This window comes from Corvus kubaryi, unplaced genomic scaffold (assembly GCF_017639235.1).
Source record: "Corvus kubaryi isolate FWS band 111438036 unplaced genomic scaffold, C.kubaryi_AGA036_p1.0 split2-37374, whole genome shotgun sequence".
Classification (NCBI taxonomy): Eukaryota; Metazoa; Chordata; class Aves; order Passeriformes; family Corvidae; genus Corvus; species Corvus kubaryi.
Window position 1 is genome coordinate 656,883 of NW_024582082.1, and position 12,484 is coordinate 669,366.

The following is a 12,484-nucleotide window of genomic DNA, read 5'->3' on the forward strand; positions in this document are numbered from 1 at the left end:
CGGGGCCGGGGCCGGGGCCGGGGGCCCGTGCGCCCCGGTCCGTGCGCGCCGAGCAACGAGCACGGGATGGGCGGCCGTGGGCGCGGGACGGGGGGACAGCGCGACCGAGCCGGCGGGGCTGGGGCTCGGTGCGCGCTCCGCGGTTGGTGCGGGATGCGCGTTCGGTGCGCGCCGGCGGCGCGGGGCCGCGGGGAGCGTTGGCGCAACGGTGGCGGCGGCCGAGGAGCGGCAGCGGAGCGATGGAGCGCAGGGTCCGGCACTGCCGCTTCCGCGCCCGGACGAGCCCCGCGTCGCCCCCCAGGCACAGGGAGGTCATGGGCCCCCTCGGAGGGCTACGCGTCCAAGTGCAGGAGCATCCGAGCCGGCCCGGGCACAGCGAAGGAGCAGCGAAGAAGAGCAAGTGCATCTCGGCTCCGGCGGCGGTTGAGAAGGAGGCCCGGGGTGTCATCAGGAGAGAAAGGGACCATGAAGGGGGCAGCGGTGACCGCCAGAACGAGGAGAAGGTCCTGGAGCAAAGTGGGAATAAGGCCTGGAGAAGAGCTGCTGTCCGAACGGACCGACCCATCGTGGCCTTTGAGGCCCGCCCACTGAAGGTGGAGAAGAGCGATGCCCCGGCTGGATCCCTGTGCGAGCTTGGAAACCCTCCTCAAGATCAGAATATCCCGGTCTTGTTTCAGTCCTTGCCTTCCAGGTCCCACGTACAGCTCCAAGGCCCTCTGCCCTCGCAGCTGATGCATGTGACTCCAGTGCCGGTAAAACAAGTGCCAGTTCAGTTGCAGCCTCTACTGCAGCGTCCAAAGATTGAAACACAAAACGTTCCCCTCACAGTCCTGCCCTCGGATTCAGGTATTGTGGTCAGAGAGCTTGCAAGGTGGCACACAGGTGACAGGTTATCAGGCAGGAGAACACAAGTGCAAAGGTCGTGTTTGAGAACCATCCCTTTGCATAGGCTGGGTTTAACATGACTCTCTTGCACAGCATAAGGCACAAAAGCACGGGAGCACAGAGTTCTGTAGTGGTTTGTTACAATCAGTGCAGTTTTTGTCACCTTGCGCCTTGTCTGCATGAAACCCCTTAGGACAGTGTTCAGAATTACACTGAGTTGTGATTGCAGTTTTAAGGTCAGGAATGTGCTTGATTTTTAAAGCTGCAAAGTACTTGTACACCTCTCTGAGAAAATCTGGACATGTTAAATGAAGAGTATTTTGAAACATCTGGATTAGAAGCCTTTTTTTTTTTAATATCTAAACTTTCAAAATTAATTACTTAAGTAAGGTCTTAAGGACTTTTCCCCTTTATTGATTATGTGAAAAAGTTAATTTCTAAACCTTTTCCAGAGAGGAAATTGCTTGCTCAGGGATTAGTTTTAAGGGGCCTGGAGATTCATCATGTTGCCAACTCAATTAAAATGCAGCTGGTGTTTACAAAGAGCCAAAGCCAGGTATCATGTAACAATCATTTGGGAACACAGGTTCCTCCAACAAAATGAGTGTCCAAATCCAAAAAAAGAAAAAAAGGAAAAAAAAAAAACCAACACAACAAAACCCAAGCAGAAACCCGAAACAGTGACAACCTCACTTGAGAAGGCAGGGACTGCACAGGTGTGGGACTAAACAGCCCTAGCATCCTTAGTCCTAGTCTCTGCATCCTTAGGGCTTTGGATACATAGTTCTGGTGGTGGTAACACATTTGCTGTGATGTGGTCTGTGCTATACAACGTTTACTTTGTAAATTCCTAAGAAAGCAAGCCAACTGAAATCCAAACTAGTGTGGTAGCAGTCCCTGTTTCTTTCTTTTTTTTTTTTTTTAATTATATGTAACGAAAGCCAGGTAACTGATTCCTTGTGCAGTGACTCCGCAAAGGGCAGTGGAGGATACTCAGCTTTAGTTATTTTGTAGGAACTGCTCTCCAAATAAGCACTGAGTTTTATCTGTTCCAAAGCTCCAGTGGTGCTGTTGCCAAGCATCTTCTGGGTGTAATGTTGAGTGTGACCTGCTGTATTCCCTGGAAGATGATGATCTTTCCTTGCCTTGTTGCACAGGGATGCCAGACACTCCATTCAGCAAGACCAAAAGTGGCCGTGTGAAGCGTCCAATGAATGCATTCATGGTGTGGGCCCGGATCCACAGGGCTGCTGTGGCCAAAGCCAACCCAGGTGCCAACAATGCAGAGATCAGTGTTCAGCTCGGCCTGGAGTGGAGCAAACTCACTGAAGAGCAGAAGCAGCCGTATTACGAGGAAGCTAACAAAATAAAACTGAGGCACAGGGAGGAATTTCCTGGTAAACATCTTGTTTATTTACCTGAATGCTTTAGAAGTGCAGGGCTTTTTGGAAAACCAATCTCTTGCATGATAGCAAGTAATGGAGATAGAAAAAAAATCACAAATATTGCAAGCAATACACAACCCTTCTGTGTGCTTGAAACTGTATGAATTTTTTAAAGCATTCAAAATGATGGTGCTTAGACCACCACAGCTACAGCAGCTCTTCTGAATGCTTTAGTAGTCTAATGGCCAGAGAGCGAGTTTGTTGTGAACATGGCCTGCTGCATCAGTTTCCTTGCTCCAGAAAGAGCTGCCCAGGTGGCCTGTGGTGACACATGCATCCATTCCTTAAAAGCAGGAAAGGGAAATGTCACAGGAAGCACAAACAGCATTGTATTCTGTGGGATTCTTCATCATGTAGGCTTGAGGTTCCCAAATAATGGTGTGGAAAATGTTGTTTCTCAGCCTTTTGTCAAGTGTTAAAATTTGTACCCTTAACAAATTCATTTATCCAGAAGATAATGGAGCATAAGTACTTTGAACACTTCTGAAAAGCTGTTGAGATACCAGATGTTGTGATCCTTTCTCTCTCTGTTGTCATAATGCTGCTCATTCATGATCCTGTCTAATCTGTCATAAACAAGGAAAAGAGCATCATTCTCCCTCTCTCCTTGCATCTTTCAAAAAAAGAAAAAAAAAAAGGTGTTTAAAGTTGCATTAAGAGTTAACCCATGTAAGAAACCAAGCAGCTCAGTGTAAATTCATAATACATTTATTCATATGTCTATAAGTGTTTGGTTAATGTTGTCAGGCAAAGGCAAACATACTCTCCCAAAATCTATGCAGGGTTCCTAGTGGGTTATATTTTCTGTTACATCTTGTAACCTGCAGATGTATGTGAGACTTAAGGGGTTGAGGAAACAATGAGGAAAGATCCACATTTTGAATAGTAGTGGTTTTGTTCCACACTGAAAGCCCACAGTGCCAGTGTCATGTTCTCCTTAATGTGCTTTCCTCAGCTGGGCCACATCACTCCCCACTGTTCGGTATTTCTTTGTCTCCCAAGCAGGCACTACTTGGTAACATCTCAACAATGCCCAAATATTTCTATTTCATTTCCATCTCCAGTAAAATTCCCCATTTCCAGCTCACCAAAACAAATGGAGCATTGCCATTGCCTACAGGAGCAGGTTTTGGACTTGTGTTATCAGATCCTTCAGAATTACAGATAACAGAGCTTTAGATAAACAATGAAACCATCCAAAATATTGGATGTCTGCTTTTTTTTTCATCTCTGACAGGTTGGGTTTATCAGCCGAACAAAAAGAAGTGTTCTCCACCTCCTGGCTCTGCTGCATTTTCGGGCACTTCCCAGAGTACCATCACTACAAACCCAGCTGGCACCCTTCCCTTCTCATCACCAACTTACTCTTTTGTCAACTCCAACGTTAAGAACAGTATTGCACGTCCAGTCTGTGAGTTTTCTCTAGTGAATTATTTTAAAAAATTCAGAATTTACCTATTCCAGTAAGAGCTTGTATTTACGAGAGCATGTAATGACAGGGCAAGGGGAAATGGCTTCAAACTGAGAGTAGGTTTAGATTAGATATTGGGAGGAAACTTTGCTGTGACGATGGTGAGGCCCTGCCACTGGTTGCCTGGAGAAGCTGTGGCTACTACCCAACACTTTGTGCTACTTAAGCTGTTAGGCTACAGCTGCGTCTTTCCCTTGTTTGGTCTCCACCTCACAGATACCCTGGAAGGATCTTTGTTTTTACAAGAACTCCACACTGGCTGTGAAATAGAGTGTAGTGTGAGAACCCTCAGTTCAGTGTAAGAGCTGATCTGCATATTCCTGAGAGAAAGAGCTCAGGCTCTGTCAGTGCATGGGTAGTGGATTTCAACAGCAGACAGCTCAGATCCAGGCAATGGCATTTTCTTCTTTAAGCATCCTGACAAGGGCTGCTTTCTTTGCAATGAGACAAGAAAATGAAATGCCTGATTATGCCGTGTGGTAATGCTTGGAGATATTAAAACAAAAGAACACTCAGCTTTGCTCTGGTGAAGTTCTGAGTTAGTGATGTTTGAAAACTTTTATGCAATGTGTTTTGAAACCTTTCCCTATAAAGGCAGCCCTGTTGATGAGGTGTGATTTGAAAGTGTACATTGAAGTTGGTGCTCTGCAAAACATTTCAAAGTGAAATTGTCTAGTCGTACATTCATTGGTGAAATAAGGAACCATATTGGAGATCAGGGTGTTTTACACTCCTCAGCACAAAGATTTGTTTTAAATTTGGCTCACTCCAACTCAGTAGACTTGTGAGGTCTTCTGAGCTGAAGGCACACTCCAACCCTTATGGGGCCTTAATAGGACAAGACATAGCCTCACCAGACCCATAGCCACAGCTCATTAGCCACTTCCTTCCGCCCCTGGGTTTCTATGGAAGGAAGCTTTAAAGTGTGAGCTCCAAACCCATTTGTCAAAACACATTAGATGTATGACATGAGTTGCCGGGAAAGTTTGTGAAGAAATGTTCTGTGTCTGCTCAGAAATGCTGTGGTTTGCTCTGCTGCTGTTTATCAGAACTCTGTACTCATGTCTGATAAATAACTGTTTTGTTTCCTGAAGGTGAGTCTCCTGCCATCCGTCTGCCAGCTTCTTCCATTCAACACGCTGGGCCCATGACCCTTTTCCAGACCACGGCTGCAAGCCCCACGTCAGTGGCTGTTGCAGCTCCAACTCTGTCCCTGCACCCTGTAGTTTCATCACAGCACTTTGCTGAACCTGCTCAGACAGAAGCTTTTGTATCACCTGGGCTCAATTTCTCCCTGAAGAGACCTGCACCCGTTTTCGCTGAGAGCTTCAGCAGCAGAAACCCAAGTAACATCAGCACCACTAGTGGCAGGTTTTCTGTCGCTAACAGTGAGATCCCAGGGGTTTCTGTTTTCCCTAGAGGCATACCTCTTCCCCAGGCTACCCCTTTTATTCCCTCCCCTGCCTATGTGTCTGCTCCCATTGGACAACCAGCCAGTTTGTTTGGAGGAACTCCTCAGTATCCATTTTGCCACCCTTCCTTTATACCTGGACCTCGCTGTTTCCCCTCAAGGTAATGAAACCATTTCAATACCAGTAAGAAAAAATGCTGAAAGACAGAGAGTCTTTTGACTTGCAGAAAGCAGATGGAGCTTTCAGAGGGAAATGAGCTCTTACCTTCCTGTAGCTGCCGTGTGGTGGGACCCCCTGGCCTCAGCCTGCTCGTAATATGTGCCCAGTTACTGAAGGCTCCATAGAACTATTGCAGTAATTGGCACTCCTAAGGCCATGGAAAACACAAGTATTTTCTTTCCACTTTATGGGTCTAAGTGCAGTTGATTTAGGCAGAAGAGCGTTAGGTAGAGATAATGTAAATATATTTCGAAAATGGTCAGATAGAATTAAAGTAGGTGTGCCCTGGAGATGTCTCCTGGGTACACTATGATTGCCATAAGTGCTAATATTTCTGAAACCCAGCCTGGTGGGAGGTGCCTGCAGAATTCTTGTGTAAGCAGTAATTCCTAGTTCTTCCTTTTCAGTCTCTGAACAGTCAGTCAGACATCCCCTAATAGAAGAATTTCCAAGCTAACACATGTAATGTCCCGTAGGACATCTGCTGAGCTGAGCATGCACAGAAAGCACCAGTGCCCTGGTGCAGGTGGGCAGCTCAAACACAAGTCATCTGATGCTTATTCTTTATAGGGCATCACTTTTCTTTCATGACTGCACAGTAGCAAACCTAACAAATTATTATGATTATTAGACTTAAAATTTGCCTGTTTGTACACTGCTCATTCTCACTAGTAGTAACAACCAGTATGTTCCTGTGGCAATAAGACCACCTGGTCTTTAATTAGGGCTAATGATGACCCATTAGACTCAGAAGAACTTCAGGAGCTGGTAAGTGCAATACAAGATGTTTCTGGTCCTTTAAAGAAACACAGGACACATATTCCCAAAATTGCTAAAAATGATCTTTGCTCAGCCCTTGGTGTCTGAAAGGAGACAGTTTTGTGAGGCCTCTGAGAGAGAAGAGTGTTCTTGCAGCATAAAAGATTGTTCTGATTTCACACATTAATGGACTTCTGAAGGCTGGCAGCTTTCTTAATGCCAGGGTCATTCTAATACAATGATTTATAAGTTGTCTGTTCTATAAACTCATTTCTTGCATACTGGAGTCATGATTTCTGAACTGAAAGTGCAGATGTATGCACTAAAGATTTAAATATTAGATTGGAATGATGAATAGTCCCATTGAAACATCAGTAGATATTGTATCAATGTCTTTACAATGTCTGCACTGTAGAGCTCGATTACTTCTTCACGTTTTGTTTTCTTCACAATGTAGTGAATTTCTCTAAAATACTGTAAATTACAATCCCTGTGTCATTCTGCATCAGAATGAAAATTCAGGCATCTGCCACTGGAGGAATACGGTTCCATTTGACATAGTAACTTCCTGCAATTTACTATGTGGTTACTTTATAAAAATGTATCACTGTGTGTTCTTTAAATATTAACATTGACAACCACATATTGGGCACAAGATTCTCTGTCCTGTTTGATAACAGTGTAACAGATGAAAGAGCTCACTAAAAATCATAAATAAGAGCTTTTTACCCCAGGTCTGTCACAAATTTCGGCATGCAGAAATTAGACAAACTGACTTTTGATGCTTTGTTTTATTAATCTGAGTATGTTGATTAACTCACTGCATGCTGGTTTATGCATGGTATTATTTGATTGATAAATGCATAATTGATAAATTATGTTTGTTCTCAGAGCAACCTTATGTGTATATGAGGTTGAACAAATGCTTATGCACAGAAATGGAATCTGAATGACTCTTGTTATGGTCCTAGTGCTGAAATTAGGCATGGTTTTAAAGTTTGTAGGTTTTAAAAAACAGGATAAGCTGAGTAGCATAGAACATTAGTGTCACTGTGCAGCCCCACATTTCTGAAAGCCAGCTTTGAATCTCTTTCCTTGCAGCACATTCCCACTCAGAGCTCCATTTGGCTACGGGAATTTCTCCAGCTCAGTGCCTCAGTGCTTTGGCTTTTATGAAGAGAGGAACCAGAGGCAGGAGGTGATCCTTTCCCCTCTGGATGAAGACTATCATTTCAGGCCATACTCAGAAGAGAGGCTGTGTAAGAACCAGCACGTCTGTGGGAGCCCCGAAATTGTGTTCAGTCAGAGCACCTACAGTGAGGAGCGAGTTCTGAGCCCCCTGCCACAGCTGGATGTGGAAGTGGTGGAGGAGGTTTTGCCATCCCCCCCATCTACTCCCTCCAGCACTTACATTGTCAATGTAACTGACAGTGATGAGGAAGAGGAAGTAAAGTTTTTTCAAGTATTGTAATTTTTAAAACATATTATAATCCAGAGAAATATTATACAATGGGAAATAAATGTTTTCCTCAACACCACCTTTTCAGTCAAGTGTGTTCAATGGGAAACCCAGGTAGCTTTAGTAAGTTGCACAGGTCATTTTGAAGAGTCTGATGAGCTGTTTGGATAAGAGGAAAGTCTTATAAATAGTAGAAAATGCCTGTTCATTTCTAAATTCTCACTGAAAGCTGATCTGGCCTGCAGGAATGCATGTGGCCAAATGTACTAATTCCTCCACAAGCCTGTTTCGGGGTATAAAACAGCTGTTTGTGGGATCGTTCTCTAGATCTAACTTCCCTCTTCTCCCATCTTTTTTTTTATACCGTGTGGTGTAAGACATCAGACATGTTTCAATGCACCAGAATCTAGAATGGTACGCAACTGTTCTGATAAATTCTGCTAAGCCCAGAGGAAGAGAGGACTGATTTAACACATCCTGTACATACTAATGGGAAACTACATGTAAATGTGATCCCTTCTTCCCTCCCAGCTAGAGCTGATGTCCTGGACTGGTTGTTAGGGATCTGTGTCTGCAGGTCTGTGTCACTGGAGCCAGCCCTCAGCTGAGCTCTCTTGAAGGCTCTCCTGTCTTGTCTACAACAGAAGTGAAAGTTATACAAACAACCCACTCAAACCTGGCTTCCTCTGCATCATCCCTCAGCATGTCTAGCAGCCCTGTAGCTGGGAAAATGTGATAGAAGAGGTTTTTAGTTCCCCTTTCTAGGTCGTTTTCAGCTCACCTACAAACTTCTCCTAAATACAGATTTCTGAAGTGCCAAGTATCTGTGCTGTTACTTTCCTCTGGCAGTGTGAAGTGGCCAGTCTAGGCCAGCACAGGCAGGGCCAGTCCCTTGGTGACTGTGTGCCCTCCTGCAAGCCTTCATGGCAGTGCAGAAGGTAATTGGGACGTGAGGGACATGTTCTACTTGCTTAAAATTATTTTCTTCCTTACTGTTTACCTTAATCTAAACTAAAAACCACCTTACATCCTTCTCAGCTTGAAAAACAGGTGCAGATTTTCTGCACAAAGTTTGTTTTCTTCCTGCTGCTGTAGAAGTCTAAAGACATGCGGTGCCTCCCTGCATCACTGCCTGTGGCTATCCATTTACAGAGACAACTTTCCTCTCCAAAATTACTGGACACTTTTATGGATTGGATGTTATTAAAAGCCCTTGTGCTGTTATACCTGTTTCCCTTCTCTTATGAGAATGAACTACTTCAGTATAGTCACTGTTGTGTTGGAGAAGTTTGCAGACAGCACAGAGAAGATTATAGCATTTCACATGTGGAAATACAGTTAAAAAGATGTCTGCAGGTACAATCTCCTTCAAGTTCACTTGTCTGCAGGAATGAAGCAGAAGTCATAGCAGAAAGTGGTAGCAGTGACCCACCCTTTAAAAGAAGCCCAGGGAGTGCTTTGATACCCTTTTGCTATCGGCACATCGGGACAAGCCCTTGTCTAGCTGCTGATCATCTTACAGCACTTCTCCCTCTTTGGCAGGACAGCTGCTCCAGAGCCCTTCCAAATATCCCTGCTGCCCTACATGGGTGGTGGAAAACCAAAGCTAAACAGAATATTCTGGGTCAGCTGAAGCTGCTCTCAAGTGTTAGGATAAAGGAGTTCGTTCTTAACTCTCCAGTTTCCCTCACGGGTTCACAGCCTCCCTCCTTTGATCATTTTGAATGACCTGAACAAGAAGAATGTTCTGTAAAATGGGAGATTGCACATTCCACTCAAGTCAGCCAAAGTCATAACATTTCTCTCATCAGTGGGAGTGTCTGTAATGCAGAGGTTAGGCAGGACAGTCTTCTCCCTTCTCCTGCTAAGACTTTGATTCTGGCTAACGTTTCCTTCAGTGTCAGCAGGAGTCTTCTCAGAGCACTTTGTTCCACAGCCTTTCCCATTTCTGAAGAGAGAATTGCAATGGAATATTACTGAGCTCTGATACATGTCCGAGTCATTCTCTGCTCAAGTCTGTTTCTTGAACGGGCATTTTCCTCTGCAGGTCTGTTTCCTTCTCTGTGCCTAATTCCTGATTTACTATGAATGTAAAGGAAGAATCATTATCTTTTGCTCTTCAGCTAACAACAGTAGCATTAAATCATCTTGCAAATTGTCGAGCAAGTGCAGAACCCCCTCTGCAAAAGCTCTGTCATCAGTTTTGCCCTGGGGAGGCTGAAACACCTCTTTGTTGAGCTTAAGGGTGCTGCATGGAGGCTGCTGCTCCATGCCTTGGCCATGGGGGATGTAACAGATGAGGGAACAGAGCAGACTTGAAATTCCCAGCTGATACTCTTAATCAGGTGGTTTGGATCCTGGAGGAAATGAGTCTGAGCCTGTGTAATTCTTAGATAACCAGAAGTCTGACCTTTTTCTGTGAAATCCAGCAAATGTCCCACTGACTTAGGGAAGAGCTTTTGAACAAGTGGGCACAGGCAGGATCTGACTCATCCTGTGCCAGAGGCAGCGTTAGAGCACCAGAGCACTGTTAATAAGGCTAAAATATCCTGAATCTTTCCATGCAGCAATGTCTCAATAATGTAAATGATGTATCATAAATATATAGATAGAGTCACCTATATATAACCACTGCACAGCCTGTCATTTTATTTTTATACAGGGAGTTTCTGGTTTATTTTTATAAAATCTTGTTTCTATTTATAAATTGAGATATCAATTCTCATATTACCAAGATCCAAAGGTAAAAATATCACTATATAAGAAGTGCAAATATTGCACGTATTTTTATGATACTTGAACACTGAAAACAATCACAAGCAGATAGATGTTGGCATAAATATTTTAATAATCTTTAAATAAGGCTCTTTTTATTCAATTTTTTTCTTTTTTGAGCTGATCTTCTTTTAGAGAAATATATGGAGCAGTCCCTGCAAAGATTTGTTGTACTGAGAAGATTTGTGACAGTCCTTTAGTACGAGCATACATGTTTGTATCAAAGTGGGTTTTTTTTTCCTTTGGGTAGAGAGAAATTTTATGCAAGGATGAAAGCAGAGTAGCTAAATTTGTGTCTAAATTTGGCTTGCATTTTAACTTATTTATAATATAGACATGCACAATAGTGCCATTGTTTTGTTCTATGTTACAGGCAGCTATAAATAAGTAGGGGAATTCACAGGAGAAAAAAAAAAAAAAATCAAGATTTCCCTTCAGGATATTCCATATGATTAGAAAAGAGCTGAAATTTTTCCCCAGTATTTTTTGCTCTAAGAAACAAGATTTAGTTGTGTCAAGAAAATTCATTACCTCTGTGGGTCAGCTAAAATGTCGTTTATAGCTCTCTCACCCTGATAATTCTTTCTAGGTGTCCCTACAGTTCCTGACTTTCCTCTCCCAGGCTGGTATCAGAAATAAACTGACCTTCACAGAATCAGAGACGTTCAGTGTTTGAAGTGCTGGGGGACAAAGGGGACATATGTAAGATAGAAACCAAAATGGTATCTGCAAGTGGGAACAGTCACATTTCCTTTGGGCAGCCATGGCAAGAGCCAGCAAAGACCTTCAGTACAAAAGAGATTAGAGTTTTTAATAGCATAAATAATCCTCTGGACAAGAGACAGAATCATTACTGTTATCTGGCAAACCTTTATTTTGAAGGGAGTATTCATTTCCTACCAGCCTGATTTACTGATACACTCTGAAAACCTATCCACGTGGAAATTCTCCCCATTTCTCATTTCCCTGGTGGTTCACCTACACAGACACTTCAAGCATAGAGATGAATGGAGAGGGTTGAATGGATAATGCAGATCAATGTCTGTCTGAGGAGTGTGGCTAAGAGGTAATGGCACTTCCTGCCACTCGGAGCTGACCCCATAAAAATCCATGTCAGTCAACCCTTGCAGCCTTGAGTGGGGCTGCAGTTGAGCTGGCTGGGAGTCACACGCTGACACAGAGAAGGCAGTTGCTTTTTGTGGGCTCAGTGTGTGCAAGGAGCTTCTACAGCACCGTGGAGTCCCCCAGTGTTTGCAGCTGGTAACCTCAGCGTGGCCCCACTAACTCGGACTCTCCTCTCGTGGTGCAATCCTGACCCTACGGGCTAATTCAGCAGTGAGACAGAGTTGTGCAGCTCCCTGAGGGGCAGAGATCCATCAAAGAGATGATGTGTCGACTTCAAGCCTTGGCTCAGCCCTGAAGGATGCAGGAGAAGACAGGGATGCTACTTTGGGGGAGTCATGGCAGTGAGCAGATATCCCTGAAGGGCAGCACTGGGAATACGAGCTGTGGATGTTCCCAAGTCCTTCCTCAAGCCCAGCCCTTCCATTGACCATAACGGGAGACAGGCAGTGAACGTCCTTTCCTTCTGTCCTTATATACAGGCACATAAAAATCTATCCTGTATCCCTTCAGCTGTCCAGGAGTAAAATATTTCCCAGGAGGGGACAGATTTAGGGTGTCTCTGGAGCCATGGGATCAGCTATGATAAGATTGCACATCAATATAGCAAACAAATAAATAAGCAGCTCTTGAGCTCCTTCCTTCCCCCAGCTGTCCCCTTTTTCCTAGCTTTGGACGCACAATGGATTTCTGTGCTGACGAAGGCGCCGGAGGGGCGGTTTTGCAGAGGGAGCCCCAGGGAGGTGCCCAGGCTTTCCCCCTGCCCCGGAGGGGGACAGAGCCCAGCTCAGCCCCGCGCCGGAGGGCAGAGCCGCTGGAGCACCGGGAGCATCCCGGGGTGTGCGGAGGGAGAAGGAGAGGAGGGGGCTGCGGGCGGGCGCGGTGCCGCGGTGGGAGGGGACAAGCGGCGCCGGGCGGGTTTATAGGGCGGCGGCGG

At 44.8% G+C, this 12,484-nt stretch overlaps 1 protein-coding gene across 1 annotated transcript; it reads left to right on the forward strand.

Annotated features, from left to right (window-relative positions):
* The first annotated feature begins 19 nt into the window (after nt 1-19).
* LOC121658169 (transcription factor SOX-30-like) lies at nt 20-7,729 on the forward strand. Its single transcript, XM_042014726.1, has 5 exons — nt 20-846; nt 2,043-2,282; nt 3,568-3,741; nt 4,896-5,373; nt 7,293-7,729. The coding sequence occupies exons 1-5, from the start codon at nt 240-242 to the stop codon at nt 7,660-7,662; spliced, it is 1,869 nt and encodes a 622-aa protein (XP_041870660.1). The 5' UTR covers nt 20-239; the 3' UTR covers nt 7,663-7,729.
* Nucleotides 7,730-12,484: the final 4,755 nt, after the last annotated feature.

Bases quoted from the DNA above. Each gene is read 5' to 3' on its own strand.
- LOC121658169 (XM_042014726.1), top strand. From the start codon at position 240: ATGGAGCGCAGGGTCCGGCACTGCCGCTTCCGCGCCCGGACGAGCCCC. The intron at 2,283-3,567 runs GTAAACATCTTG...CATCTCTGACAG, and splicing joins GCACAGGGAGGAATTTCCTG to GTTGGGTTTATCAGCCGAAC. The intron at 5,374-7,292 runs GTAATGAAACCA...CTTTCCTTGCAG, and splicing joins CCTCGCTGTTTCCCCTCAAG to CACATTCCCACTCAGAGCTC.